This window comes from Bufo gargarizans, chromosome 5, assembly GCF_014858855.1.
Source record: "Bufo gargarizans isolate SCDJY-AF-19 chromosome 5, ASM1485885v1, whole genome shotgun sequence".
Taxonomy (NCBI): Eukaryota; Metazoa; Chordata; class Amphibia; order Anura; family Bufonidae; genus Bufo; species Bufo gargarizans.
In genome coordinates this window covers 395,681,635-395,707,937 of record NC_058084.1, presented here as the reverse complement: position 1 = coordinate 395,707,937, position 26,303 = coordinate 395,681,635, and the positions used below count along the sequence as shown (strand labels likewise).

At 43.6% G+C, this 26,303-nt stretch overlaps 1 protein-coding gene across 1 annotated transcript in view; it reads right to left on the bottom strand.

Annotated features, from left to right (window-relative positions):
- LOC122939473 (ATP-dependent translocase ABCB1-like) overlaps window positions 1-26,303 on the bottom strand; it is a 578,859-nt gene that overhangs the window by 53,655 nt on the left and 498,901 nt on the right. The window contains exon 22 of the mRNA XM_044295545.1: window positions 4,104-4,260. Coding sequence (XP_044151480.1) covers window positions 4,104-4,260 — 157 coding nt within the window. The remainder of the gene's footprint in view (window positions 1-4,103; window positions 4,261-26,303) is intronic.

The following is a 26,303-nucleotide window of genomic DNA, read 5'->3' as shown; positions in this document are numbered from 1 at the left end:
TGATACTGGCACATGGGGGGTGGGAAGGAGAGAGGCACTTGATACTGGCACATGGGGGGAGATGGCACTATGATACTGGGACATGTGGGGGGGGGGAGGCACTTGATACTGGCACATGATGGGGGGGCATCTATGGGGACACTTACTGGCACATTATTGGGGGGCATTATGGGGGACACTAGGCCGGCAGCCTATCAGAGGCCGGACACTGAGGGGCATCTACCGGGGCACTATATATGGGGCATTTTATACTGGTACATTATGGGGGGCACTAGCAGGAAGGGGGGAGAGGAGCACTATGGGGGAATTTACTGGGGGCACTATATAGGGGTATTTTATACTGGCACATTATGGGGGCACTATGGGGACATTAGCTCAACTGGGGGCATTACAAGGGGGTATTTTTGCACTGTCACATTATAAGGAGAATTATTTCTACTGGGGGGGCATTATGGTGGGCTTTATTACTCCCCCATTGTATGACCCCCTAGTAGCAGCACCGGCCTCTCCCTGCTCTGCTATCCCTCTGCCCTTTCTCCAAATCCTTATTATGAAATCTTTCTCATTAGGATAAAACATATCATCAGCTCCGCCGAGCCCCCGGCCAAAGTGTGGAAGTGGCGTCCGAGATCCCCAAGGGCAAAGCCAAGTAACTGTAAGTGTTCATATGAAATATGTTTGTGTTATACACACATAGCCTACACTGTGCCCCACAATGTACAGTATACCGCTACACTGTGCCACACAATATACAGTATACCGCTACACTGTGCCAAAGGAGTGGGGTTTACACAGGAGGAGGGAGATGCGAAGCGCGCTGGGGGGGCCCTTACAAATATTTGCTGTGGGGCCCAGTCACTTCTAGTTACGCCCCTGATCAAATCGTTTTTTTTACTCAATAAAAGCACACAGAGCGATTGGGACTGGATATTGCGGATGTGCTAGCGGCCATCTAGCAGCCCATGTCCTCAGCTCTATACACAAAGTCCCGGTGACAGGTTCCCTTTATTTCAATCTTCCTTCACCAAACACCAGCAGCAGCGAAAGCCCAGGCTTATAAAATAGGAGGATTAAGGATTAGCAGGCCTTTGCCTGAGTTAACGTAGGAAAGAGGCAAATACAGTTAATAAATTAATATCCATGTTCAACACTTTTTTTTTTCCCCTTCTTTCTTTCTCTTTCTTCCCCCTCTCCTCCTTTCCTCAGATGTTCGTGGAGGGGAATCCTTTATTGGGGGAAAGTGAATACACTTATGCTTATGGGGGGGCACATACAGCCAAGTGGTTAAATACGCCTATTCTTAAACGGGCATTTTATGTGCTGAATTACTCAGTTTTGTCTGCTACATTAGTGCGTATCCAGAACTGTTGATTCTGGTTAAAGAAAGGAGTCAGGACCTTCTCCTGAAATGGATCCTGCTGCTCGCTTGTGACATCTCCCCAGAAACACCAACGTAACTTTTTCTGGGGGGCCCTCTTCACTCACGCTCTTTAGCAAGTGGCATTTATCATGTAGACAAAGTTAATACAATGCACTTACTAATGTATTGTTATTATACATTTTGCCTCCTTTGTTGGCTAAATTCATTTTTATATCACATTATACACTTCTCCTTTCCATGGTTACAGTGCTTTTTCCTATATTGTGCAAGCACAACCACCACTGATGGATTGCAGGGTGGTCTGTAACCATGGAAACGAGCAGTGTATAATGTGATGGAAAAATTAATCCAGCCAGCAAAGGAAGGAATATGGATAATCACAATACATTAGTAAGTGCCTTGTATTACCTTTCTCTACATGATAAATGCCACTTACTGAAGTGAGACAACCCCTGTCTGGAGTCTCTAATGAGCACTGTTCTTCACCCGCCTAGTGAAGAAACCACCCAGCAACAGCAGCAGGACATGGAGCAGAACTTGAAACAGCAGGTGGTGGCATATTTGGACTTCACCCTGCCACCCCACATCCAATATCCCTTGGACTACTGGGCAGCCAAACGTGTTTTTTGTGGCTGCAACTGGCCGAGCTTGACCTGGACAAGCTTTCCTGCCCGGCCAGAAGTATGACATTAGAGAGCGGGTGTTTAGTGAGGCAGGGGCTTGGTTACCCCAAAGAGACCTCGCCTTTCCACCAAAAATGTGGAGAGACTGACCATTGTAAATATGAATCAGGCGTTGATCAGCCAGGATTCCCACATGCCAGTGGAAACCCAAAAAATAATTTGAGATGGGGAGATCTGTCACCTTGCATGTTGTCTCCCTCACTATCCGTTTCTTGTAGTTTGAGTGTGGGTTCGCTCACAGAAGTACTTCTGGGGGACAATTTACGAGACTGGGGAGGCCTTGTTGGGGCAAGTTGATTGGCACTTTTGTACAAATGAGTCCAAAGAACCTGTTTGGCATGAGGAAGTCGTATTCCTGGACTTGTGAGGTCCAATTTTCACTATTACTGTTACGTTTGATCTGACTCTCGTTGGATCTTGTCAATTGCCAGCGGTTAGGAAATGATTTTGTCTCTTCTAGCTGGTGGGCCCATTTTTCTGGGTGATGAAAACCTAGTGCAGTATTTATTAGCACAGGTTAGGTTAAGATACTAAGTGAGCATTGTTGGTGGTTGTCTTGAGACAGCAGGAAAAATTTGATTGCTGACCCTTTAAAGGGACACTGACAGGCCCAATTAGCATATTGAGTTATATATATCACAGTACAGGTCATATAAAGTGTATTAGAATCATGTAAGTATCCCCCCTGCCCACCTTATAAATACGGAAATATAAAGTTTTATAACCTGCTTGTCTCCTCTCCAATCTGCCCAAGGGGAGGCGTTTCATCTGAAAATGCGCCCAGCCAGCCGCTCCCAACTGCCGTTCTGAAGCCCCGCCCAGCTCATCAATATTCACGTGGCTGGGCGGCGGCTACAACTCTCCAGGTCTCGATTCTGCGCATGGGCAATCGAATCCTTCTGGCATTGTTCGTGTGTAATCTTCTGCGCCTGCGCCCCGCCGTGGTTAGATCGCGCCTGCGTACACACCCTGCCTGCGTCCCCGAGCCTCTGCCTCATGCGCATGCGCCAGACACTGTTCATAGCAGCAGCGCTTAAGGCGCATGCGCATGAGGCAGAGGCTCGGGGACGCAGGCAGGGTGTGTACGCAGGCGCGATCTAACCACGGCGGGGCGCAGAAGATTACACACGAACGATGCCAGGAGGATTCGATTGCCCATGCACAGGATCGAGACCTGGCTGGCCGCCCAGCCACGTGAATATTGATGAGCTGGGCGGGGCTTCAGAACGGCAGTTGGGAGCGGCTGGCTGGGCGCATTTTCAGATGAAACGCCTCCCCTTGGGCAGATTGGAGAGGAGACAAGCAGGTTATAAAACTTTATATTTCCGTATTTATAAGGTGGGCAGGGGGGATACTTACATGATTCTAATACACTTTATATGACCTGTACTGTGATATATATAACTCAATATGCTAATGGGCCTGTCAGTGTCCCTTTAAGTCTCCCTGTAAAGTGGACCTTAGTTGCCCAACATCCGAAAAAATGAAGGCTGTGCCTTTAAGGGTTTGGTGCAAGGAGGAGTGTGCCCTCTGTTTGTATTGCAGGTCTTTAGGCAGACCTAGGATGTTTGCTGCTACTGATCTTTAATACGGGGTCTCTGAGGCAAGGATAGCCCAAGTGCTTGACCCTGTGCAGTCTTAAATGCAGACTCTGATCTGGACGGAGCCCATATTCATAACTTAGTTTTTAAAAGAATCCCTTAACCCTTCTCCAGAGGATGGCATATTATTAGAATTTTACTGCATATATAATGCCTGAACCTATCACAGTGCACTTTACAGGTATTGGGGGATATTTATCAAAACTGGTGCAAAGGAAAATGGACTTAGTTGCCCATAGTGACCATTCAGATTCCACCTTTCATTTTTCAGAGCTCATTGGAAAAATGGAAGATGGGATCTGATTGGTTGGTATGGGTAACTAAGCCAGTTTTCCTTTGTTCCAATTTTGATAAATTCCCCCGATCCCCCTGTATTCACTCACATCATTACAAACAATACAGAAAAAATATATACTGCATATGCATATATTTACTTACCAAAGTTTCTCCTTGTTCACTGACTATGTCAATAGCTGGTGTTCTATCCAACAGCTGAAAAATGCGTTCAGCTGATAATTTTGCTCTTCCAAAATTTAATGTTAAGGAATCTTGCCTTGCCAGTTTACTAACAGCAAACATAATGACAAAAAATATCCTAAAAGAAGGCACAGTAGAAAGAATCCATAAATAATAAAAAGTTAACTTAAAAGGTAAGCTTAAAATGACCATAAAATAATGAAACATAACTGATTGTAATATCATCTAGAGCTTCTTATAATGGGATGCCAGCAAGCCATACAAAATTTGCAGTTTGTTACATCGGGAGAGGTACTAGATGGGATAACTAGAGGCAGATTGCCGTAGTTTTAAAGTTTAAACTTTTCTACTTTTAAAATGTATACTGTCCCAGTGGACTTCAGGCTTCACAGTGGGAGCAGTACAGTGCTTAAACCAGGCGTCACTTCGGCATTCTTTGCACAATCCTCACAAATTCACAATCACTATTATTCTCTCACTCAGAGGTTTCCACTTGCAGATACTTCTTCCTGCTCGAGCTTTGCACAGCTCCAATTGGCTGCAGGTCCCACAGCCTTGGGTCTCTTAAGGGTAGACTGCAAACACAACACTCTTCCTTGACATGTTGATGACTGGTGGGAACCGGGATCCAATTGACTCTACCATGGGTGGCGCAACACCACTAACATCAATGCCGGAACGAGGAACTGGCATGTCTACCTCTCCCATCAATCATGGCAGATGGAGTAATTATTTCCCAGCACCATATTGCTCAATAATGTACCACACCAATACAACCCTCATTACTCCACTGGAGAGCCTACCCATATTTAATGTGCATTCCCATTGCTGCAGGGTACTGAAATTTTTTCCCAATAAATGCTGCTGTGAAGCCGTTATCTAACACAACCTACAGCTGTTGGGAAACTAGAACAACTGCATCAGGCGGGGCCAACACAAGTAGGTTGGGTCAGAGAACTATTAGCCATAGTCACAAGGTCCAATCCGCCCCTTAGTGTCAGATTCATTAAAGAGCAGTGGGTAGCTACTCCATGGTAAGACACATATTGCAAAATAATATTAACAAAGACAGGTGCACTCTGCGGTCTTTCTAAACCCTCAAACTGATGTTAAAATTGAGAGATTAGCCAACATACCCTACTGTGGAGGACATGTCTGAGCCTGAGCACTGTCTGAATAGTGTTATACAACAGTTCAATAACGTGAAGCAGAACAGTGAAAGGACACCCACATGGCGGTCTGGAGTAAATCGAGATGCCATTACTGCAGTACGAATCTAAGATCAGGAACAAGGTACCAGACTGATAACACGTTACCACCGACACAGCCAGGCAGGGAGAACATCCCCAGTGCCCAGCAAGACGATGCACAGTCGTATGTGTCCAGATCTTCAGGATCTAGCAAGATGTCCTCAGCAAGTTCCTCAGCAGTTAGAGCTTGTGCCAAAGCAGACGCTGCCCGTGTCCAGCTACAGTACGCAGAAAAAGAAGCCATGATGATGCAGGAGTTAGCAGCAAAGAAAGCTGCCATAGCACAAGAGAGAGCAGCTAAGGCAGCTGCCCTAGCACAAGAGAGAGCTAAGGAAGCAGCTAAGGAAGCTGCCATAGCTTAAGCGAGAGCAGCTAGGGAAGCTGCCATGGCCCAAGAAGAAGCTGCATTATAATCAAAATTGTTCATCCTGCAGCAACAGACTGTCTCTGCAGTTGCTGAAGCAGAGGCTGCTGCCTATATGGGAACAAGTCGTCAGGAAGTGAAAGATCATATAAATACCCAAAGGTTCCAGAAAAACCTCTATCCCCAGCAGATCCTACAAGTGAGTACACCCAGAACCTTAATGAGGTGCATACAAAGGAGAAGTCTGTTAAACCTGAAGCAAAGGAATTCAGGCCGAGATCGACAGTCCCTATGGGCAGGCCCAATCAACCACATGAGATCAGTGGCTGCCAGCAAACTAAGAATAAAGCACCAGAACCCCCTAGGAACAAAAAACTAGTGTTCCCACCACCTCAACCTAAAGATTATATGTGCGAACAACAGTGTGCAGTGGATGTCACCAAATATCTCATCCGCAAAGAAATGGTTAGCTCAGGCTTTCTCCAATTTGATGACCGTCCTGAAAACTATTGGGCATGGAAGTCTTCCTTTCTGAATGCCACTGGAGGACTGAGCTTATCACCAGCCGAGATACTCGATTTAATGATAAAATAGCTGGGTATGGAGTCAGCAGATCATGCAAAAAGGATGAGAAGAGCAAGCCTGTTCAACCCTGCAGTAGTACTCAACATGACATGGAAAAGACTAAAATAAACATATGGATCCCCAGAGGTAATTGAAGGAGCACTGTTGAAAAAGGTTGAAGTCTTCCTAAAGTGGGCTACAGAGACGACGTAAGGCTACAATAACTTGCCAAGACTTTCATATCTAGATACAGCTAGAGGTACTAATCCCATAGTAGAGAAACTACCTTCAAATCTGCAAGACAAGTGGATGTCTGTGGGAGGTAAATTCAAAGAGGATTATGGAGTCGCTTTTCCACATTTTTCTGTGTTTCTAGGTTTGTCCGACAGCAAGGGAAAATCCGAAGTGATCCCAGTTTCGCTTTCACCACCGTGGCAATCAATCACACAGACCTGAAAGGCCTCACAGACCTCATGGTAGGACCTCTGTATCCACACACAAAACAGCTGTACCTTCAGAAGTCACAGACTGTGAAGGCACCTACAAGGTACATACCATAGAAAACCCTGATAGACATTGCCCAATACATAAAAAAAAAAAAAAAAACATCTACTAAATAAATGCAAAGGCTTTAGAAGCAAACCCATTGCAGAGTGGATGTCCTTCCTTAAACAAAACGGCATCTGATTCAAGTGCTGCGGATCTACTTATCACATTGCCAAAGACTGTAAAATACCAGTAGAATGTACAGAATGTGGCAGTGAGAGACACATTGCAGCTTTGCACCCTGGCCCTGCTCTTCCATCATTAGAGACTGTAGAACCCATGAAAGATCAGGGCAGGTAGCAACAAGAGACCCCACTCTCCTCAGTAATGTCTAATTGCACTGAAGTATGTGGACAAGGCAAGAGTGCACGATCATGCTCTAAAATGTGTTTAGTGACTGTGTTTCCCACTGGCAAGAGAGAAAGGGCAGTGAAAATGTATGCAGTGCTAGATGAACAGAGCAACAGATCCCTTGCAAAGTCAGACTTCTTTGATATTTTTAACCTTAAGGCAAGTGCAGTTCCATACACTCTAAGGACATGTGCGGGGACAATTAAAACCACAGGGAGAAGAGCTACTGACTTTGCCATTGAAGCCTTCAATAAGAAAGCACAGTTTCCCCTTCCTACCCTAATAGAGTGTGGAATGATACCCGACAACAAAACTGAGATTCCCTCTCCAGAAGTAACCCATTATCACCTTCACCTCCGCTCAATTGCTCACCTTATCCCAGCTGTTGAGCCAGATGTTTCTATCCTTCTACTTCTTGGAAGAGACATCCTTCAGATACACAAGGTGCGCCAGCAAATCAATGGACCTTATAATGCCCCCTATGCACAGAGACTGGACCTGAGGTGGGTCATTGTAGGAGAAGTTTGCCTGGTGACAGTGCACCAGCCTGACAACATTATCACTTTGAAGACATCTGTGTTAACAAATGGACACACATCTCTTCTCAGTCCTTGTCACAACAGCTTCGTTGTCAAGGAAAGTTTTGGCAGGTCAACACAGCACTGGGATTCTTCTACACTATATGGCAAGGAAGAAGTCAATTCCAAAATTGAGACGGACAATCTAGGGAGTACAGTGTTCCAGAAAACTAAAGATGATGATAAACAGGCCCTCTCTATAGAGGATCAGACCTTCTTGCAGATTATGGATAGAGTCCTACCAAGATGACAATCACAGTTGGATGTCCCATCTCCCCTTTCGTACACCCAGACGTGTTTTGCCTTGTAACAGGGAGCAAGCCATGAGGCGATTGCATTCACTCAGCAAAACACTGCAGAGGAAGCTAGAAGTGAAAAGAGATTTCACTGAATTCATTGAAAGGATGCTAGACAATGATCACGCTGAAGTTGCAGTACCACTTGAGACAGATAGGGAACACTGGTATCTACCAATTTTTGGTGTTTACCATCCACCCAAACCTAACCAAATCAAAATAGTTTTTGATTCCAGTGCAGAGTATGAAGGAGTTTCTTTAAATGACTTACTGCTAAGTGGCCCTGACCTAAACAATACTTTGCTAGGTGTCCTCATGCGCTTCAGAAAAGAGCCCTTTGCCTTCACAGCAGATGTACAACAAATGTTTTATTGCTTCCTTGTCAGAGAAGACCACAGAGACTTTCTACGTTTTCTGGTACAAAGACAATGACATAGACAAATAAATTGTCGAGTACAGAATGAAAGTGCACGTATTTGGCAACAGCCCCTCTCCTGTTGCTGCTATATACTGCATGCAAAAGGTGACCCAGAAAAATTCTGAGTACTATGGACAAGAAGCCAAGCACTTTGTATTCAGGCATTTCTATGTAGATGATGGACTTGCTTCTGCTAGCACAGCTGAAGATGCAATTTCTATCCTCAGTAAAGCAATGCAAACGCTGGCGGAATCTAATCTGTGTCTTCATAAAACCGCTTCCAAAAACCAAAAAGTAATGGAAACATTCCCTGTAGCAGACAGAGCTAAGGACCTTAAAAATCTTTGCCTAGGTCCAGGCACCCTTCTCCTGCAGAAAATCCTAGGTCTAAGTTGGGATCTAGAAACGGATAGTTTCATTTTCCGAGTTTCCTCAAAGGAAAAGCCTTTTACACATAGAAGTATTCTATCCACTGTAAATAGACTCTATGATCCCGTAGGGTTTGTATCACCTCTGACAATAAAAGGTAATGCCTTAGTTCGGGAACTGTCATCTGGGAAAAGTGAATGGGATGCATTGCTTCCACAGGAGAAACTATGTGAGTGGGTTCAATGGACAGAATCCTTGCAAGAGTTAGAGCACCTAAAGATAGACAGATGCTATGTTCCTGTATCTCTATCATCAGGTTGCAGGAAAGAACTGTGCATCTTCTCGGACGCATCCACTATAGTGATAGGTGCAGTAGCTTACTTGAAAGTACTTGATGCAGAAAATGTGTGTCATGTTGGATTTGTCATGGGAAAGTCCAAATTAAGCCCTAAACCAGCCCACACGATTGCTCGTTTAGAGTTGTGTGCTGCTGTACTTGCTATTGAAATGTCTGAGCTAATCACAGATGAACTAGACACTGACCCTGATGATGTGAAATTCTTCACTGATAGCAAGACTGTCCTAGGGTACATTTGCAACACCACTAGGAGATTCTATGTGTATGTCTCCAACAGAGTGAATAGAATCAGGCAATCTACACACCCAGATCAGTGGTTCTATGTATCTACAGAGCAAAAACCTGCAGATTGTGCCACTAGACCTACTGAAGCAGCTTGCAGAACTCTATATGGTTCTCAGGCCCATCCTTTCTGTTCCAACCACACTGTGAGGATATAGACACTGCTAATATTTATCCACTCTTATTGCTAATTGAAGCCATGTCAACATCAAAACTTTTTAATGCCTTGAGGAGATTCTTCTCAATTTGTGGCCCAGCAAAACTGCTCCGTTCTGACAGAGGAACAAACTTTGTGGGAGCCAGCGACTCACAATTGCAAGACTTTCTCCAAGACAGAGGATGTACATTGGTCTTTTATCCTCCACACTCCTCACACATGGGTGGTTTCTGGGAAAGACTTATAGGTATTGCCAGGCTAATCTTGGACGCTATGTTGCTACAAACTAAACATGCTCACTTGACCCATGAGACTTTAAGCACCTTTATAGCAGTAGTTATATAGGTAGTGACATAATAAATGATGCCAGACAGAGAGTGTCCTGCCCATATTGTTATAGCAAATGTATGTAATCTACTGTTATAAATCATACTGTGATGTTAATTTGACATTGCTGCCATCTAGTGGTCAGAGTTAGTTATTATGCCAGGACCTGACAGGAAGTGGTAATTTTCACTGAGAGAAAGACAGTAACATTTAACCTGGAACTTTCTATCCTCTATTTCGTGACTGCTTCTGGATCTGGTAAGCAGCATTCAGTGGGGCTCTGAGCTATTCCTGAACTTATGGTGGAATTGTCCGTGAGTACTCTCACTGATGCAATCAGGCTGTTGTATAATGTTTAATGTACTGATACATATGTTTTGTTTGTGCTTATGTTGTAGTTTTACAAAGTTATTCAGAACAAATAATACATACAGATCTGATACTTCTGAATTATTGTTAGACTGTCTGACTAGTGTTATACAACAGTTCAATAATGCGAAGCAGAACAGGCAGGAGGTGCTCAAACCCATATGCAGTTGTGCATGTATATACAGGGGAGCAAATCCCGCACTTGTGGCCCATTGCCAATGGCGATCCCCAGCAAAAATGCATACAGTGGAGGATGCCCGCAGCGGTCTGTTAAATGAGCCTGTTTTCCATCTACAGGCTACATTTAGGTGCACCTGCGAGGCCTGGGCCATACCAGCCAGTCTTGAGTGGGACTCGTAGACTCCTCCCTCCTCCCATTGCAAGCATGGTTACATGCTGGAGGTAACTGGTGAGTTGTCTGTGAGTCAGATCTCACGCTCCTGTAATTTGCCCACTGGCCCCTGGTATTGCCCATACGGCACAGGTAAGTGAGTGTTAGGACCCGAGCTACTTGAGAAACTTTGACATGGTGCTCAGGCTCAGACATGTCCTCCACAGTAGGGTATGTTGGCTAATCTCTCAATTTTAACATCAGTTTAAGGGTTTAGGAAGACTGTAGAGTGCACCTGTCTTTGTTAATATTATTTTGCTATATTGGTTATCACATCCACATAATTGCTATCCTGTGTAGGATGTTTATTGTGGTACTTGGTGGTCCGCTGCGGGCATCCTCCACTGTATGCATTTTTGCTGGAGATCGCCATTGGCAACAGGCCACAAGTGCAGGATTTGCTCCCCTGTATATACATGCACAACTGCATATTGGTTTGAACAGTTCCTGCCTGTGTAACACCACGCTTTTTTTATTTGTCTGTATATTAAGACACATATTGCCATATATGTTATAAAATATTGGAAAGTCAACATCAATTATATACATATTAAGAAAATACGGTACATATAGAAATTAATTCAACAATCTCAGTTACAATCTATAAAAAAACATTTATCAGACTGCATCAACTGGAGATTTGCCAGAACTGAGTATATCTGCACAATACAACAATATTACAAAAGTTGGAAAAGAAAGCATTTAAAAACTTAGTATGTGACTGGTTGCATTTGGCCAAGCCACAAACACCCACAGCAGCCAATGGCCACATGATTCTACCAGAGAATTATGTGGCCACTGGCTGCCATAGGTGGGTCTGGCTTGGTCGCAAGGCATTGGGGCTTGCCCTGACATTTACTATATAACAGGCTCTGCAATTTACCTGGAGGACTGCCATGCCAACAGTATCACATCACATACATGATTCACACACTCATGATTCAGACATGATGCATATACATATTCACATACTGTCACGGAAGGTGTACAGAAACTAGAAGACACAAAATGAAGAGCCGACTGACTGGATCCAAAACTAAGGAACCAGAGGGTAAGCCCTGTAACAGACCTGGCTCTCTCCCTTACTGCTCAGCCTATGCAAAAATCAATATGGTAGATGATTGCATATACTCGACTGTATGACACCTGAACACCCTATAATAGTGAGGGGACACGACCACCAGCTCCCTACACTTAATACGGAGGGAGTCAGGGTCACCTAGGATCCAGAAAACAGGAAAACACAAATGAATGAACACATTTATCTGTAGAAGACTCAGTAGTAGCATCCAGCATGCACACACTCCAGGAAGTTGTATAAACCGCAAAGTGATGCAGTATGGGAAGGGATTTAAAGGGATGCAATCAGTGCAACTACATGACAGCTGAGAGAGGCTAACGAGATGAGAAAACAAAAGCAAAACAAAAGGAACCTCAAGCAGGAGGTTCTCTAGAAGTCTGTCAGAGCTTCTCAGATGTCTGGTGGTGACACATACTGTATATAACACAGGTGGTATAAAAATGACAACATGCCTCACTACATTCATGGACTAGGAGCAATGCCCAGCATTAGCCCATGCTGTATACAGAAAACACTGATGCTATTTTTCTGCATCTTAATACATAGAAAATATGACACCACATAACCTCTGTCTCTGGAAATCAAGTCACTGTACCAAGCAGGCTTGGACTGGATCCCCCAGTGCCCCCCCCCCCCCCCCCGTCATCCACTCCCTGCACAAGTGGCACATAGCACAGTAAACTTACTGCATTACATATAAATAAGCTGTGCACAGCACCTAAACCAGTCTACATTCAGCTGCTTTATGAGCAGTTAATATTTTGATGTATCCATATGGTGGGCCCCCAAAATATATTTTAGTGGTGGGCCCTAGATAGCCCAGTCCAACACTGGTACCAAGTTATCATAGGATCTCAGAAACCCAAAAATATACAACATAGGGTACACAAAGCCTCAAAGTAACCCTCTTTTCAAAATGAATGTAATAAAATATAATTTTTAATAATACCATCAAAACCTCACCAAAACCATCTAATGCACAATCACAAAACAATCATAAAAATATGCAATATAAATACAAGCCAACCATGACCTATGCTCGATATAGTAACTCCTTAACACTTGAAAATTGCAAAGTAACCAGGGCCACCCTGCTCACTAACTTTGACCTGATGAACTCTAGCATTCTCTCTTTAAGGTTATTAATATTCACAACCCAGTGCATCCATAGTGAGTAGTGTTGATATAACACCGTAGTGCTCGGGAGCTCAGGCTGAACACATCAGGATATTTGGGTGCTCGACCGAATGGAAGTCAATGGGAGAACCCGAGCCTTAACCTCTTAAGGACATAGGGCATACAGGTACGCCCTTGTGCCCTGGTACTTAAGGACACAGGGCGTACATGTACGCCCTGTGTATTTCTGATCACTTCCGTGCGGCTGGCAGTGATCGGAACCCGGTGCCTGCTCAAATCATTGAGCAGGCACCTAGGCTAAATGCGCGGGGGGTCCGGTGACCCCCCCATGTCGGCGATCGCGGCAAACCGCAGGTCAATTCAGACCTGCGGTTTGCTGCGATTTCTGCAGTTTCTGATCCCCGCGGTCCCTGACCACGGGGATCAGAAACTTTAGGATTCCAAAAATGTTCCTGCATCCCTCCCCCCTACACCCCTGAGTTATTTGAGCACGGTGGGAGGTGCAGGGGGAGGGTTGCGGGCGGTGCGGGAGGCGGGCGGTGCGGCAGGCGGGATCGCGATCCCCCGCCCGCCTCCCCTTGAATAATCGTTGGTTTCTAGTGAGTATACCAGGGTGCCAGCACATTGCTGGCACCCTGGTATAAACGGCTGACATCTGTGCTGCGATGTCAGCCGTTTAACCCTTTCCATACCGCGGTCCGTACGGACCGCTGTATGGAAAAGGTTAACAGCGCAGGGAGCTCCCTCCCTCTCCCATCGGGGCGCTGCTGTGCCTTTGCAGCCCCCCGAATGGAGAGGGAGAGAGCTCCTAGGCAGCCCCCCAAGCCCCATCCTTACCCTTCCCCGTCTGCGCAGTTCTGACCATAACTGAGCAGACGGGGAAGGTTCCCATGGCAACAGGATGCCTTCTCAGGCGTCCTGCTGTCCATGGTGCTGAACAGATCTGTGCTGAAAGGCATAGATCTGTTCAGACAAAGTGTAAAATACAGTACAGTACTATATATTGTACTGTACTGTATTATACAGACATCAGACCCACTGGATCTTCAAGAACCAAGTGGGTCTGGGTCAAAAAGAAAGTGAAAATAAAGTAAAAATCAAAAAACACATTTATCACTGATTAAAAAAAAAATAATGAAATTCCCTACACATGTTTGGTATCGCCGCGTCCGTAACGACCTGATCTATAAAACGGTCATGTTACTTTACCCAAACGGTGAACGCCATAAAAATAAAAAATTAAAAACTATGATGAAATTGAAATTTTGCCCACCTTACTTCCCAAAAAAGTTAATAAAAGTGATAAAAAAAGTTGTATGCACTCCAAAATTGTAACAATCAAACCGTCATCTCATCCCGCAAAAATCATACCCTACCCAAGATAATCGCCCCAAAACTGAAAAAACTATGGCTCTTAGACTATGGAAACACTAAAACATGATTTTTTTGTTTCAAAAATGAAATCATTGTGTAAAACTTACATAAATAAAAAAAAGTATACATATTAGGTATCGCCGCGTCCGTATCGACCGGCTCTATAAAAATATCACATGACCTAACCCCTCAGGTGACCACCGTAAAAAAAAAAAAAAAAACGGTGTAAAAAAAGCCATTTTTTGTCATCTTACTTCACAAAAAGTGTAACAGCAAGCGATCAAAAAGTCATATGCACCCCAAAATAGTTCCAATAAAACCGTAATCTCATCCCGCAAAAAATGAGACCCTACTTGAGATAATCGCCCAAAAACTGAAAAAACTATGGCTCTTAGACTATGGAGACACTAAAACTTTTTTTTGTTTTAAAAATTAATTCATTGTGTAAAACTTACATAAATAAAAAAAATTGTATACATATTAGGTATCTCCGCGTCCGTGACAACCTGCTCTATAAAATTACCACATGATCTAACCGGTCAGATGAATGTTGTAAATAACAAAAAAAAAACGGTGCCAAAAAAGCTATTTCTTGTTACCTTGCCGCACAAAAAGTGTAATATAGAGCAACCAAAAATCATATGTAGCCTAAACTAGTACCAACAAAACTGCCACCTTATCCCGTAGTTTCTAAAATGGGGTCACTTTTTTGGAGTTTCTACTCTAGGGGGGCTTCAAATGGGACATGGTGTCAATAAAACCAGTCCAGCAAAATCTGCCTTCCAAAAACCGTATGGCATTCCTTTCCTTCTGCGCCCTGCCGTGTGCCCGTACAGCAGTTTACGACCACATATGGGGTGTTTCTGTAAACTACAGAATCAGGGCCATAAATAATGAGTTTTGTTTTGCTGTTAACCCTTGCTTTGTAACTGGAAAAAAAATATTAAAATGGAAAATCTGCCAAAAAAGTGAAATTTTGAAATTGTATCTCTATTTTCCATTAAATCTTGTGCAACACCTAAAGGGTTAACCAACTTTGTAAAATCAGTTTTGAATACCTTGAGGGGTGTAGTTTCTTAGATGGGGGTCACTTTTATGGAGTTTCTACTCTAGGGTTGCATCAGGGGGGCTTCAAATGGGACATGGTGTCAAAAAAACTGTCCAGCAAAACCTGCCTTCCAAAAACCATATGGCGCACCTTTCACTCTACGCCCCGCTGTGTGGCCGTACAGTAGTTTACGGCCACATATGGGGTGTTTCTGTAAACGGCAGAGTCAGGGCAATAAAGATACAGTCTTGTTTGGCTGTTAACCCTTGCTTTTTTAGTGTAAAAAATTGGTTAAAATGGAAAATTAGGCAAAAAAATGAAATTCTCAAATTTCATCCCCATTTGCCAATTACTCTTGTGCAACACCTAAAGAGTAAATGAAGTTTGTAAAATCAGTTTTGAATACCTTGAGGGTGTAGTTTCTTCGATGGGGTCACTTTTATGGAGTTTCTACTCTAGGGGTGCATCAGGGGGCTTCAAATGGGACATGGTGTCAAAAAAACTGTCCAGCAAAACCTGCCTTCCAAAAACCATATGGCGCACCTTTCACTCTACGCCCCGCTGTGTGGCCGTACAGTAGTTTACGGCCACATATGGGGTGTTTCTGTAAACGGCAGAGTCAGGGCAATAAAGATACAGTCTTGTTTGGCTGTTAACCCTTGCTTTGTTAGTGGAAAAAATGGGTTAAAATGAAAAATTAGCCAAAAAAATGAAATTCTCAAATTTCATCCCCATTTGCCAATAACCCTAAAGGGTTAACGAAGTGTGTAAAATCAGTTTTGAATACCTTGAGGGGTGTAGTTTATAGAATGGGGTCATTTTTGGGTGGTTTCTATTATGTAGGCCTCGCAAAGTGACTTCAGAGCTGTAGTGGTCCCTAAAAAGATTTGCTTCTAAACTTCTAAGCCTTGTAACATCCCCAAAAAATAAAATATCATTCCCAAAATAATTCAAACATGAAGTAGACATATGGGGAATGTAAAGGCATCACAATTTTTAGGGGTATTACTATGTATTACAGAAGTAGAGAAACTGAAACTTTGAAATTTACAAATTTTTCCAAATTTTTGTTAAATTAGGTATTTCTTGGTGCAAAAAAATTTTTTTTTTCTTCATTTTACCAGTGTCATGAAGTACAATATGTGACAAAAAAACAATCTCAGAACGGCCTGGATAAGTCAAAGCGTTTTAAAGTTATCAGCACTTAAAGTGACTCTGGTCAGATTTGCAAAAAATGGCCTGGTCCTAAGGTGTAAAAAGGCTGTGTCCTTAAGGGGTTAAACCAGGTACCCCTTGCTCTGAAGAGGGGAGGGTGCCTGGTTCATAGGAAAATGTCATAAGTTGATGGAAACACCACCAAAATGGTTCTGGAACAGCATGGGGAGGATGTCTGGATGCATCTTGTAGTTGCAGGTCGCTGCTGGGAACGATGTTGTCCGAATGGTACGCCACTTTTACAGACTGACAATAATACGCACAAAACCGGAGAAAAAAAATCGATTTTAGAGGAAAAATTGATAGGAAACATTCTTTCCTGTATATTTACTTGTATATAAAGTGCAAGTGCTACCAAAAATTACAAGGACAAAGCACTCCGATACAACCTGTATATAACATAAAGCAGGGCGTTATTCACAATTTGGTACAAATGTTCAGGTAGTGGGACTCCTACACTCATAAAGCCTATGCACTAAGTGAAAGAGCTGCCAAAAATTACAAGGAACAGGCACTCCAATGCACCCCTTGTTATACATAAAAGAGGGCATCATACACAGTCTGGGCCTGCTGATCTGACTATCTAAAATATTATGGGTGAGGGCTCTGCTGCCGCTTTAGTGACTCTAGATAACCTGGGGACAATCGCACGTCCCCGTGACGGCGACGATACATTGGGATGTCTGCCCTATAAGCATTCAATGTTATTTTCAGCCCAAACCATGTAGACCATGGGTACAGGGGGAATCATGGTTCGATTCCGGTGAGGGAGCCTGAGAAACAGCTATGGCTACCACATCCAAGCATCTATTGAAGGCAACAGATAATTGCATTAGGCTTGTTCGTAAAAGCAAAAAAAGGAAGTGACCACTGTGGTACTCAGCAGAAGTGGCCAAAATCATTAAAAACAAAAATATAGCAACTAGTAATTATAAAAATAAAAAAATTGAGGATGAAAGGCAAATTTATAAGATTAGGCAGAGGCCAAACAAGTTATAAGAGCTTCTAAAGCACAGGCAGAAGAGAAATTAGCTCAGTCAGTGAAAAAAGGCAATAAGGGTACTTTCACACTAGCGTATTTCTTTTCCGGCATAGAGTTCCATCACAGGGACTCTATACCAGAAAAGAACTGATCAGGCATATCCCCATGCATTCTGAATGGTGAGTAATCCATTCAGTTTGCATCAGGATGTCTTCAGTTCAGTCGTTTTGACTAATCAGGCAAAAGATAAAACCGTAGCATGCTACGGTTTTATCTTCGGTGAAAAGGAGGGGATTGTGGAACATCTAAAATCCCATGGATTGAAAGATGAAAAGCAGCATGGGTTTACTTCAGGGAGATCATGTCAAACTAATCTTATTGATTTTTTTGATTGGGTGACTAAAATAATAGATGGCGGAGGTGCAGTAGACATCTCTTATCTAGACTTTAGTAAGGCTTTTGATACTGTCCCACATAGAAGGCTTATCAATAAATTGCAGTCTTTGTGCTTGGACTCCCATATTGTTGAATAGATTAGGCAGTGGCTGAGGGACAGACAACAGAGGGTTGTAGTTAATATAGTATATTCAGACCATGGTCTTGTTACCAGTGGGGTACCTCAGGGATCTGTTCTGGGACCCATATTGTTTAATATCTTTATCAGCAAAATTGCAGAAGGCCTCAATGGTAAGGTGTGTCTTTTTGCTGATGACACAAAGATTTGTAACAGGGTTGATGTTCCTGGAGGTATACACCAAATGGAAAAGGATTTAGGAAAACTAGAGGAATTGTCAAAAATCTGGCAACTAAAATTTAATGTTGATAAGTGCAAGATAATGCACCTGGGGCGTAAAAACCCAAGAGCAGAATATAAAATCAGTGATACAATCCTAACCTCAGTATCTGAGGAAAGGGATTTAGGGGTCATTATTTCAGAAGACTTAAAGAGCAGCAGGAAATGCTAGCAGAATGCTTGGGTGTATAAGGAGAGGCATTACCAGTAGAAAGAGGGAGGTGCTCATGCCGCTCTACAGAGCACTAGTGAGACCTCATTTGGAGTATTGTGCTCAGTACTGTAGACCATATCTCCAGAAGGATATTGATACTTTGGAGAGAGTTCAGAGAAGAGCTACAAAACTAGTACATGGATTAGAGGATAAAACTTACCAGGAAAGATTAAAGGACCTTAACATGTATAGCTTGGAAGAAAGACGAGACAGAGGGGATATGATAGAAACTTTTAAATACATAAAGGGAATCAACAAGGTAAAAGAGGAGAGGATATTTAAAAGAAGAACAACTGCTACAAGAGGACATAGTTTTAAATTAGAGGGGCAACGGTTTAAAAGTAATATCAGGAAGTATTTCTTTACTGAGAGAGTAGTGGATGCATGGAATAGCCTTCCTGCAGAAGTGGTAGCTGCAAATACAGTGAAGGAGTTTAAGCATACATGGGATAGGCATAAGGCCATCCTTCATATAAGATAGGGCCAAGGGCTATTCATAGTATTCAGTATATTGGGAAGACTAGATGGGCCAAATGGTTCTTATCTGCAGAGACATTCTATGTTTTTATAAGTCGGATGGTTACGCTAAAAGCCGTCACCAAGTTACGGCTATTATCAGACACAACCATGCCTGGTTCTAGGTTGAGTGGCAAGAGCGACAGCTCAGTCTGGTCTCTTATCCCCTGCCACAGCTCTGTGGCGGTGTGCTGTTTGTCCCCTAAGCATATCCGCTTCAGCACAGCCTGTTCACGCTTTCCCACTTCAGTGCCACACTGCTTTCAGCTACCAATTGATGACTGACTGGTGCTGCACGCGGATAATTCGGAGTTGAAAGTGGAGAAGGAGGAGAAGTAGTGGTTGGAGCCACTAACGTAGGTACTGGCAGAAACCCTGATCGATGTAGGGCCCGCAATCCTTGGTGTCGGTAACACCTGTGCCATCCCAAGGTACGACTCGCTCCCGGCCTCCACAACGTTCACCCAGTGTGCTGTCAGGGAAATGTAGCATCCCTGGCCGAATGCACTTGTCCATGTGTCCGTCGTTAAGTGGACCTTCCCAGTAATTGCGTTGGTCAAGGCACGTGTGATGTTACGGTACACATGTTGGTGTAATGCGGGTACGGCACACCATGAAAAATAGTGGCGCCAGGGGACTGCGTAATGAGGGACAACCACTGACATCAGGCTGCGGAAGGCCTCAGTATCCAAAGTCTAAATGGCAACATTTCCAAGTATAGTAATTTGGAAAGCTGCACATTTAGTGCTATTGCCTGTGGGTGGGTGGCTGGGTATTTGCGCTTACATTCAAATGCCTGGGGTAAGGACAATTGGATGCTGCGCTGGACACGGAAGTGGATGTGGTCGCTGATGGTGCTTGCGAAGGTCCAGGTGCAGGGCGGGATGCATCCGGGCCTGTGCCTTCGACAGGGTATTGGCCAGCACATAGAACAGGGGAAGAGGAGGCAGTGGTGTGACCCGCGGCACAGATTGTGGACCCAGGCATTCATCCCATTTATTATGGTGCTTGGATACCATGTGGCGCATCATGCTGGTGGTGGTGAGGTTGCTAGTGTTCACGCCCTGGCTCATTTTCGCATTGCACAGGTTGCAAACTACTATTCTTTTGTCGTACGCACTTTCCTAAAAAAAGCGCCATACTGTGGAACATCTACCCCTTGGCAAGGGAGATTTCCACAAGGGGTTTCTCCGTGGAACAGTTGCAGGCCTGTGTGGTGTGGCCTGCCTTCTCCCTTTTGCCACCCTACTGCTTCTTCCAGCCTGTTGTGGTGCTGCAGATCCCTGCCCCTCTGTACTTCTGTCCTTGCTCGGCTTTCCACCTTCCCAAATTGGGTCAGTGACCTCATCGACCACCACCTCCTCTTCCACTTGCTCACTCTGATTATTCTCCTGATTTGTTGACCTATCCACAGCCTCAGTGATTGACAACTGTGTCTCATCCTCTTCATCAACCTGTAATTGTGGTTGACTCATTGGCAACTGTGTCTCATCATCATCCACCTCATTAAACACTAATTGCCGTTCCCCACCGTCATGTTCTTGTGACTGTGGATGTTCAAGAGGTGGGGAATCGGGGCACAATATTTCATGTCCCTCTTCAAGCGTGTTTGGCGAGAGGGCCAAATCAAGTAATGGTGATGAAAAGAGATCCTCGGAATATCCAAGTGTGGGAACACTTATTTGGCCAGACTGTAAATGGTGGGAGGAAGGAGGATCAGGGTGAGGAGTGTGTTTACCAGACTCTTGGCTACTGAGACTGGACTTGTTGGAAGACAGGGTGGTTCTTAACCGACTGGAAGTATTATCTGCTGCAATCCAACCGACCACCTGGTCGCACTGGTCTGACTTCAAGAGTAGTGTCCTGCGCCGCCCTGCCAACTGGGACATGAAGCTAGGCATCGTAGATGATTGTTTTGCTTGTGCTCTGGCAGCAGGCACTGTTTCTCTACATCCAGGGCCACGGGCTCGGCGTGCACCATCAGCTTCACGGCCACTTCCCCTTCCTTTACTGCCGCCTTCATTTTAACCACCTCAGCTCCCCTAGCTTAAACCCCCTTAATGACCAGACCACTTTTTACAATTCTGCACTACACTACTTTCACGGTTTATTGCTCGGTCATACAACTTACCACCCAAGTGAATTTTACCTCCTTTTCTTCTCACTTAATAGCGCTTTCATTTGGTGGTATTTCATTGCTGCTGACATTTTTTGATATTAATTGAAATTGACCAAAATGTTTGCAAAAAAATGACATTTTTCAATTTCTGTTGTAATTTTTTTCAAATAAAACTACATTTCTATATAATTTTTTCTCTAAATTTATTGTTCTACATGTCTTTGATAAAAAAAAATGCAATAAGTGTGTATTTATTGGTTTGGGTAAAAGTTATAGTGTTTACAAACTATGTACAAACTATGATGCAAATAAATTAATTTACGCACTTTGGGACAGATTTATCATGACTCTGACAGCTCACTCCACTTTAACATATGACTAAAGTCAGTTTTAGCCAAGTCAGATTTATGATCGGCCCTTTAAGACTGTAATAAATGTGGTTTGACGGTAGCAGTTTATCTGTCAGTAAGCAGCTTTACAAAAGTCGCACATCTTTACGAAAAAGTCAAGTTTTTATGAAAGTCGCATGTTCTATTAAAAAGTCTCATAAGATAAGCATGGTCCTCACTGGAGTGAAATTGTGACTTTTTTGCGACTTTTTAAATAGTCCCAATAGTAAATCTGTCTAGAGATTCATTTACATAAGAAAACACGCCCACTTTCAGAAAACTGGCAAGCACAGTGCAGAGCAGAAAAAAGTCGCAAATTTGTGCGCAGTTTTAGCGTTTGGGACTTTTTGGGGGACTTTTTCACTCCATTATTCTGACCTGAGCTAATGATAAATCTGGCCCTTTGACTTTCTGAGCACCTGTCATGTTTCCTGAGGTTCTACAATGCCCAGACAGTAGAAACACCCCACAAATGACCCCATTTCGGAAAGTAGACACCCTAAGGTATTCGCTGATGGGCATATTGAGTTCATGGAAGTTTTTATTTTTTGTCACAAGTTAGCGGAAAATGATTTATTTATTTATTTATTTTCTTACAAAGTCTCATATTCCACAAACTTGTGACAAAAAAATAAAATTTTACATGAACTCACCATACCCCTCATGGAATACCTTGGGGTGTCTTCTTTCCAAAATGGGGTCACATGTGGGGTATTTATACTGCCCTTGCATTTTAGGGGCCCTAAAGCTTGAGAAGTAGTTTGGAATCCAAATGCGTAAAAATGCCCTGTGAAATCCTAAAAGTACTCATTGGAATTTGGGCCCCTTTGCGCACCTAGGCTGCAAAAATGTGTCACACATGTGGTATCGCCGTACTCAGAACAAGTAGGGCAATGTGTTTTGGGGTGTATTTTTACATATACCCATGCTGGGTGAGATAAATTTCTCTGTAAATTTTACAGAGATATTTCTCTCACCCAGCATGGGTATATGTAAAAATACACCCGGAGACACATTGCCCTACTTTTCCTGAGTACGGCGATACCACATGTGTGACACTTTTTTGCAGCCTAGGTGCGCAAAGGGGGCCCAAATTCCAATGAGTACCTTTTAGGAGGGCATTTTTAGGCATTTGGATTCCAGACTTCTTCTCACGCTTTAGGGCCCCTAAAATGCCAGGGAAGTATAAATACCCCACATGTGACCCCAAAATATTCAGTGAGGGGCATGGAGAGTTCATAGAAGTTTTTTTTTTGGCACAAGTTAGCAGACATAGATTTTTTTTTTGTTTTTTTCTCACAAAGTCTCCCTTTCCGCTAACTTGTGACAAAAAGTTCAATCTTTCATGGACTCAATATGCCCCTCAGCAAATACCTTGGGGTGTCTACTTTCCGAAATGGGGTACTTTGTGGGGTGTGTTTACTGTTCTGGCATTTTGGGCTGGGCTAAATTGTGAGCAACCCTGTAAAGGTACTCGTTGGACTTTCGGCCCCTTTACGCACCTAGGCTGCAAATAATTGTCACACATGTGGTATTGCCGTACTCAGGAGAAGTAGGGCAATGTGGTTTGGGGCGTATTTTTACATATACCCATGCTGGGTGAGAGAAATATCTCTGTAAATTGACAACTTTGTATAATTTTTTTTTAAAAAGTTGTCATTTACAGAGCTATTTCTCACACACAGTATGGGTATATGTAAAAATACACCCCAAAACACATTGCCCAACTTCTCCTGAGTATGGCGATACTACATGTGAGACACTTTTTTGCAGCCTAGGTGCACAAAGGGGTCCAAATTCCAATGAGTACTTTTAGGATTTCACAGGGCATTTTTTTACGCATTTGGATTCCAAACTACTTCTCACGCTTTATGGCCCCTAATATACCAGGGCAGTATAAATACCCCACAAGTGACTCCATTTTGGAAAGAAGACACCCCAAGGTATTCCGTGAGGGGCATGGCGAGTTTTTTCTCTTACAAAGTCTCATATTCTACTAACTTGTGACAAAAAATTAAATTTTACATGAACTCGCCATGCCCCTCACGAAATACCTTGGGGTGTCTTCTTTCCAAAATGGGGTCACATGTGGGGTATTTATACTGCCCTGGCTTTTTAGGGGCCCTAAAGTCTGAGAAGAAGTCTAGAATATAAATGTCTAAAAAATGTTACGCATTTGGATTCCGTGAGGGGTATGGTGAGATTTAATTTTTTGTCACAAGTTAGTGGAATATGAGACTTTGTAAGAAAAAAATAATAATAAATAATCAATTTCCGCTAACTTTTGCCAAAAAAATTTAAAATCTTCTATGAACTCGCCATGCCCCTCAAAAGTGATCTTTATAGTGCCGCAGCAATTTTACGGTGTTTTTGCAGTGATCAGAAAAAATAATAATCTGCCACTGCGGTGGGGCAGACTGAACGCAAGTGTGCACACAAGATCAGGCTTGATCGGGCGAACACTGCGTTTTTTGTAGAGCCTATAGAACATGTCCTATTCTTGTTCGCAATTGCTGACAAGAAAAGGCATTTTCTATATAGTTCTGGCAATGTGCGGATCCGCAAAATGTGGAAAGCACATTGCCAGTGTCCGTGTTTTGCGGATCCGTGGTGTCCGTGTTTTGAGGATCCACGGATCTGTGGATCTGCGGATCTGCAAAACACATACGGACGTCTGAATGGAGCCTTACAGGGGGGTGATCAATGACAGGGGGTGATCAGGGAGTCTATATGGGGTGATCAGGGGTTAATAAGGGGTTAATAAGTGACAGGGGGGGTGCAGTTTAGTGTGTTGATTGGTGCTACTTACAGAGCTGCATGTGTCCTCTGGTGGTCGATCCAAGCAAAAGGGACCACCAGAGGACCAGGTAGCAGGTATATTAGACGCTGTTAACAAAACAGCATCTAATATACCTTTTGGGGTTAAAAAAAAATCGCATCTACAGCCTGCCAGCGAATGATCACCGCTGGCAGGCTGTAGATCAACTTATTTACCTTGCAATCCTGTGAGCGCACGTTCACAGGAAATCTCGCCTCTCGCGAGATGACGCGTAGATGCGTCAAGGAGGAACAAACTCACCGCCCGCAGGACGCATCCCTGGGTTAGGCGGTCAGGAGCTGGTTAAATGTGATCTATGCTTGAAAGTATGTCACACGTACATTAGCATAGGTTTTGGAAGTGTATGTGCAAAATAATTTACAAAGGTATTTGTGATGAGGAAACATTATACAGGACAGGTCACAGTCCGCAGTGTCTACAGAAAAAGTGCACTGGATGTCACTGATATTTTAGGCATGCACACACTTTAAACAGGAGATGTGGAGAGGATAATTTTACTGTCTGCAAGGGACACAGTCTATGGAAAAAGTGCACTGGATGTCACAGATATTTTAGGGATGTGCATAATTTACACAGAAGATGTGGTGCGAATAATTTAACTGTCCGCAGTGGCCTATTACACGGTATTTTGTGCAGGATGCACTACAAATATATATTGCTACTGTCACACACAATAGTCCTTAAAAGGACTTTTGGGTCTCTGAAAAGTTTTTTGTATAAAAATCTTCCTATTACACTCCCTACACTGTCTGTCCCTTCCAATGCACAGTTCTCCCTAACACTGAGCAATTTAGTGCAGGTTGTGCTACAAACATACACTCACCTAAAGAATTATTAGGAACACCATACTAATACAGTGTTGGACCCCCTTTTGCCTTCAGAACTGCCTTAATTCTACGTGGCATTGATTCAACAAGGTGCTGATAGCATTCTTTAGAAATGTTGGCCCATATTAATAGGATAGCATCTTGCAGTTGATGGAGATTTGAGAGATGCACATCCAGGGCACGAAGCTCCTGTTCCAGCACATCCCAAAGATGCTCTATTGGGTTGAGATCTGGTGACTGTGGGGGCCATTTTAGTACAGTGAACTCATTGTCATGTTCAAGAAACCAATTTGAAATGATTCGAGCTTTGTGACATGGTGCATTATCCTGCTGGAAGTAGCCATCAGAGGATGGGTACATGGTGGTCATGAAGGGATGGACATGGTCAGAAACAATGCTCAGGTAGCCCGTGGCATTTAAACGATGGCCAATTGGCACTAAGGGGCCTAAAGTGTGCCCAGAAAACATCCCCCACACCATTACACCACCACCACCAGCCTGCACAGTGGTAACAAGGCTACATACATGTTCTCATTCTGTTTACGCCAGAAATCGAGACTCATCAGACCAGGCAACATTTTTCCAGTCTTCAACAGTCCAATTTTGGTGAGCTCGTACAAATTGTAGCCTCTTTTTCCTATTTGTAGTGGAGATGAGTGGTACCCGATGGGGTCTTCTGCTGTTGTAGCCCATCTGCCTCAAAGTTGTGCGTGTTGTGGCTTCACAAATGCTTTGCTGCATACCTCGGTTGTAACGAGTGGTTATTTCAGTCAACGTTGCTCTTCTATGAGCTTGAATCAGTCGGCCCATTCTCCTCTGACCTCTAGCATCAACAAGGCATTTTCGCCCACAGGACTGCCGCATACTGGATGTTTTTCCTTTTTCACACCATTCTTTGTAAACCCTAGAAATGGTTGTGCGTGAAAATCCCAGTAACTGAGCAGATTTTGAAATACTCAGACTGGGCCGTCTGGCACCAACAACCATGCCACACTCAAAATTGCTTA